This window comes from Triticum urartu, chromosome 7, assembly GCF_003073215.2.
Source record: "Triticum urartu cultivar G1812 chromosome 7, Tu2.1, whole genome shotgun sequence".
Lineage (NCBI taxonomy): Eukaryota > Viridiplantae > Streptophyta > Magnoliopsida > Poales > Poaceae > Triticum > Triticum urartu.
This window is the reverse complement of record NC_053028.1, coordinates 439136187-439142006: the sequence shown is the minus strand read 5'-3', so window position 1 is coordinate 439142006 and position 5820 is coordinate 439136187. Positions and strand designations below refer to the sequence as shown.

At 54.3% G+C, this 5820-nt stretch overlaps 1 protein-coding gene across 1 annotated transcript; it reads right to left on the bottom strand.

Moving 5' to 3' along the window:
* Positions 1–860: 860 nt before the first annotated feature.
* Positions 861–2880, bottom strand: LOC125523926 (purine-uracil permease NCS1-like). The gene has a single exon (XM_048689000.1). It carries the CDS (start codon positions 2749–2751, stop codon positions 1081–1083), a length of 1671 nt encoding a protein of 556 aa, XP_048544957.1. The 5' UTR covers positions 2752–2880; the 3' UTR covers positions 861–1080.
* Between the last annotated feature and the right edge of the window lie 2940 nt (positions 2881–5820).

The window sequence follows — 5820 nt, the reverse complement described above, 5'->3', positions numbered from 1 at the left end:
TAAATATTTACTACTCGATGGCCTCGTTTAAAAAAAATAGTAGTGCACTTCTAAGGTCAACATGCGCTGGTGAGGTGAATTTACATGCGAGTGTATTATTAGGTGGTCGTGGGTTCAAAACCATCGGCTGGAGTCTTTTTTATTTTATTTGAGGAACTTTGTGTGTAATTAAATAAAATCAAGGGGCTTATATGTAAAATTGCATTACGCTAACAGTGGGCATGTGCGTGCGTGCCATGCCATGCGGGCGGCGGATACGCGTGCAGACAGCCAGAGTGACCGTATTTGCATCGAAACACAAGTTAGATGACCAGAAAACCGTATTTTTAAAATTTTAGCACCAAACTGCACATCCGATGCTAGTTATGTGACTACCAGTGATATTACCTCTTTTTTTATTGTCTAAGCGCCCAAATAAGCATCTTTGCATTATAGATGCCTTTAGATCAGCTGCACCACACATTCATGGCTGAAAGCATTATTTACAGGAAGGACCGTGAACTACTCAGATCAAGGCAAAGCACACCAAAACAGAAAAGATCGGTAGTTAGGTAGAACAAAACATATAATCTGATGTCAATATTTCATAGAACCAGCATAGGTTGAATTTTCTTTATATTGTTTTGCTGGCTTGTACACATTTTAATTTATTAATGAGAATACCGTAGAACTATTGTTCTACGGTTTTACAGTAAAACAAACAAACAAATGAGGCCTGAAACGATGCATGCTTCGTTAAGTCCAAGGTACCGAAACATTATGCGCTTTGGTTCTGAGGCAAAGAAAAATACATGCAGTCCACACTCCACAGTAGGATCTACTGGGGAAATTCACGCACAAGTACTACCATCTCATTCCAAAAATAAATAAATAGCTGAACCATGTATATATTCAACGTACATACAGTAGCATGTTGTCTCACAAAATAAATGTAGGCATATAAACTCTATCCAACTGTTTGGCTGATTAATAAATGTATACATATTTTACTGTTTATAAGATGTATGGAGGCACTTTCTTGTTTGCTTATTAGTTTTGTCAGCAGATATTGTTGTATGTAGTGTCATTCTGAAACCCACTCTAGTAGGAGTATTTAGTGGCACGACTGTACTGTCGTTTCACTTCAACCCCTCTCCGGAGACGCAGCAGGGAGTAGACGGCGCCGGCGATGAAGAAACTGACGAACCAGGCGTTGTCATAGGCCACGACGAGTGCCTTGGACATTGTCGGCAGCACCCCGACCTTGTGCAAGAACCCCGGCATGACGGCGGCGAATCCTGCCGCCATCGCCACCATCGCGGCAACGTTGAAACCGCCCTGGAAGTAGTAGGGGCTGTCGGCTTCCTCCGAGTAGAGCGCGTCGACGTCCAACGCGGTACGCCGCACTATGTAGTGATCGGCGAGCACGACGCCTCCGATGGGCCCCATGAGCGCCGCATTTCCCAGCAGCCAGGTGAAGACGAAGCTCTCGCTGGAGCCGAGCAGCCGCCACGGCTGCAAGGCGATGCCGAGCAGCGCCGTGGCGAGCGCGCCCTTGGCGAACGTGAATGTCTGCGGCGCGAGCGCGACGAGGGTGTTCGCCGGCGCGACGACGTTGGCGGCGATGTTGGTGGTGATGATGGCTAGGGTGATGCCGAAGATGGCGAGGACCCTGGTGGCGGGCCCGCCGATGCGGCTGAGGAGCTCGATGGGGTCGGAGATGACCTGCCCGAAGATGGCCTCGGTGGAGGAGGTTATGGCGAGGCCGGCGAAGGTGAACATGCCCATGAACACCGGCAGCCCGATCTGGCCGAGCACCTGGTCCGTCTGGCTCCGGGCGTACCGCGCGAAATCCGGGATGTTGATGGCCACCGTCGACCAGAAGCTGATGTTGGCGGTGAGCGCCGGGAAGAAGAGCTGCCAGAAGTCGCCGCCGACCAGCCGTGGCGGAAGCGAGAGGATGGGCCCGAAGCCACCGGCGGAGACGTAGGCCCAGGCCAGCAACGCGGAGGTGAGCGCCACGAGCACCGGTGCTGCGTACTTCTCAAGCTTGCGGATGCCGTCCATGCCGCGCATGATGACGGCGAGCTGCGCGGCAGAGAAGACGAGGAGGCACGCGATCTCGAGCGGCGAGGCCCCGAGGCCGGGCACCGGCTTCAGCAGCGGCGCGTGGGTCTTGAGCCACACCGGCAGGAGGAGGAAGATGGCTCGGCCGCCGATCCACGACTCGATCCCGAACCACCCGCAGCCGATGACCGCACGGACGACGGCCGGGACGTGCGCGCCGTGAACCCCGAAGGCGGCGCGCGCGAGCACCGGGAACGGCAGCCCGTGCGTGACGGCCGGCGCGGCCGTGAGCACGAGCGTGGCGAGCACGATGAGGTTGGCGAGCGTGACTGTGGCTACGCCCTGGATCGCTGACATGCCGAGGTCGACGAGGCTGCCGGCGAGGTAGTAGGCCGGCACGCCGACGACGAGGCCGACCCAGAGGCTGGCCAGGTCGAAGCCCGTCATGGTGCGTGCCGACTTGGGCGTGGGGGCCAGGTCGTCCGATCCGCCCGACCCAAGCCTGGGGCAGACGGGCATGATCCTCCTGGCCGTGCCGCCCCCGCGAGGGAGGTGCAGAGGCGCGATCCCGGCTGGCGGCCCGCGCGGGAGCAGAGGCAGCCGCGGCGGCGAGGTGGAGACGGCGAGGAGGTGGTGCAGCTGCAGGTGGTGAGCGGAATGCCGTGCGGCGAGCGGTCGGGACAGGGCCATGGACACGGCGGCCATCGTGTCGACTGTCGAGGTGGTAGTGGCCGCACCGCGAGAGCAGAGAAGCGGAAGCAGGGGAGCGAACGAGAGGAGGGTGTGGCGCGAAATATTGCTGGACTCGAGTGTGTTTGCAAACGGGGGAGGTGATAAGGGGAGGGGCACGTGTTACGTGCAGGGGGGCCTGCGTCCGAGGAGCCGAAACCTGGTTGGTTGCACTGCTGGTTACGGTACCGACGGGCCATTGCCTCCGGCAAAAGATCAATTTCGTTTTTTGTTAGGCAAAAAGTCAAGGTGGCCATGCCTCACCACGCAACAAAAAAAAAGAGACTGTGGCCATCTTCCCACAGTTTCATTGTAAAAAATAGTCCTTCTAAAAAATATACTAAAATGTATCACCACAGATACAGACATACAGTGAAAGGAGATGAAGAGTGACCTCGTCACTGCGGCACATACGCCCGCTGGCCCGAGTGCAACATCTCTCATGAGTGGTTAAACGCTTCGGTGGTGCGCTCTGCTCCATCCAAGAAGATACGCTCGGAATCATCCATAACATCAAAGTCATCAACCGCTTGGATCACGTTGGAAATTTGCCCCGTGAAACAATTGCGGTTTTCTAATTTTACCTTATTTAATTTTCGAGGCAATGCTGAGTATACTCATGGATATATACTCGCAAACCGTCGAATGCATTTTCTTTAGTTAAAAAAGGCTCGGATCCAATATAAAAAGTTCATCAAAACTACAAAGTACCTCAAGTATAATGAAAATTACATCGAGGTCTCTGAACCACTGAACAACCACTTACGCCGTCAGAACGAGCCAACGATGCGCTGTTGTCGCCGCTCCCATACCAGAGCCGACCTGAACTTGTCAATGACAGTCGAAAGTCTTCATGCACGTGTCCCTAAGAATTAGCGCTCTGGAGCCACAATCTTCACCATTGAACCCTTTAATAATTGATCTAAAGAACCTGACACTAAATCTTGTCGTCATATATGCGCAATGAGAAACCCTAACCTAGCCGACCCGAGGAGCTGGCAGGAATTTACGTCAGAACTCTTATAATCTGTGTCGACGAATGAACTTGAGAAGGAACGAAGCCGAAAGACTGACTCGAAGAAGCGTCGCCATCCACCAGAGCGTCATCCATGCGGGGACTAAATCCCTAACATATCTACTAGCCGGAGCAAAGGTAGAGGCATGTCGGATCCATGGGCTCAGCAATGAAGATCGAGGGGAGGAGGACTTTGCCTTAGTCATCTTGCTCAAGGGAAAAGAAAGACATGCACATTGTTACCCATTGAATACTAGAGTTATGGAGCCTTGAAATTGAATAAATATTTACGTGCCTCCCATTATCGATGAGACATCACCTCGTATAGAAAGAATGATATGTGCGTCTGGACTGGACTTGGCGCCTGGACTTGTTGGACTTGTTGTCCCTGTGACGCCCGGATAATTAGGCTACAGTAATCCCGTTAATGACGCCACATCACCGCAGTTACTATTGCTAATCCCGCGTTAGTTCAAAAAAAAACCAATTCAAATTCAAAATTGAATAAAAGGTAAACATCAAAATTTTCAAACTTTAAAACTAAAATGTTCGGGTTGCTTCCAATGATGCAGAAGTAACTACGGTGGAGGAACCACACTTTTATAAAATGTTTAAATACTCTTAGGTGATTTAAATGGTAGCAGGAACAAATGTTTAGATGGATTTATAATTAATAAAATGTTAAAATATTTCGTCTAGGGGTTTAAACTTTGGTAACAGAGGTATAATTAGTAATACTGATTTTGGTACAACTTTTATGCTTTTATAAAACTCAGATAAGATGGGGCTATAAATAAAACAGTAAAGAAAAAAAACTAAACTAACAAAAAAAAGGAGAAAGCCCCCCCCGCTGGGCCAAGTGGCCCAGCTGGCCTTCGCCGCCCGAACGGGCCGGCCCAACTGGCCCAGGCCGGCCCACCCCTGACCTACACATGCCCCCACCCCCAGGAACCCTAACCGCACACCCCACTCACCCCCACGATTCCTCCCCTCCCCTCTGCACCCGCCCCCGATCCAGATCGGGGCAGCGCCCCTGCGCTCGCCTTGCGCCCGCCCGATGCCGCCCGTCGTCGCCCGGAGCCCGCGCCGCCGCCTCGACCCCCGACGCCACCGTCGCCTTCCTCCTCGCCGGCGCCGTCGTCCCCGACTCCGCCTCAACCCCCGCTGCCACGTCCCTGCGCCTCGCAGTGAGGCCCCGACCTCCTCTCTTTCCCCTCCATCGTCGGCGCCGTCCGCGCGCACGCACGCGCGCTCACCGCCGAGCCCCGCCCGCTGCCTGCAGCCACTCCCTCCCCTGGCCAGCGCTCGACGCGACCGGGTCGTGCCGTGGCCATGCTTGGCCCCTGCGCGCACGTGCTCGCCGCCCGCGCGTGTCTGCGCGCCCGCCTCGCTCCCGCGTCCCCCTGCTCCGCGCTTGCCTGTGGCCGGCGGCTTCCCCCTTCGATCTGGGCGTACGCCGGCTCGGGCTGGGCGCCAACGCCCGTGCGCTCTGCCCGCATCCCGCTCCGGCCATGGACACGCCGTGGCCACCGGCCTCTTCTTCCTTCGCCTGGCGCCGTCCACCGCTGGCCCGCGCCCTACCTCGCCCTCCCACGCGCGCCATGGAATGCCCCTGTCGCTGGAGCCGCAGCCTCCATCGACCGCCGCCACCACTCTCCGACGGCGCCGCCCTTCGCCGGCGCCGTTCGCTGCCGGCTCCCCCTCGCTCCACCTACCGCGGCCGACGCCACAATGGCCGCACCCGCTGGAGCCCCGTTCCAGCCTCGCCCGCGCCCGTTAAGCCCCCAGGGGCCTATGACAAGGGGGCCCCATCCCCAGAACTTTTTTAAAAAAAAAGAATTAAAAAAATATAATAATAATAAAATTAATTAATTAATTAATTAATTAAGGAATTAATTAAGTTAATTAATCATAATTAGATTAACCTAACTAACTAATTAGTTTAATTAAACAGTAGTTAGTTTAGTTAAACACTTATTAGGCTAAACAGTCAATGACCAGTGGGTCCCACACGTCAGTTGACCAGTCAA

What these genes read in the sequence shown, in the direction of transcription:
- LOC125523926 (XM_048689000.1), bottom strand. Translation starts at nt 2,751, where the DNA reads ATGGCCGCCGTGTCCATGGCCCTGTCCCGACCGCTCGCCGCACGGCAT.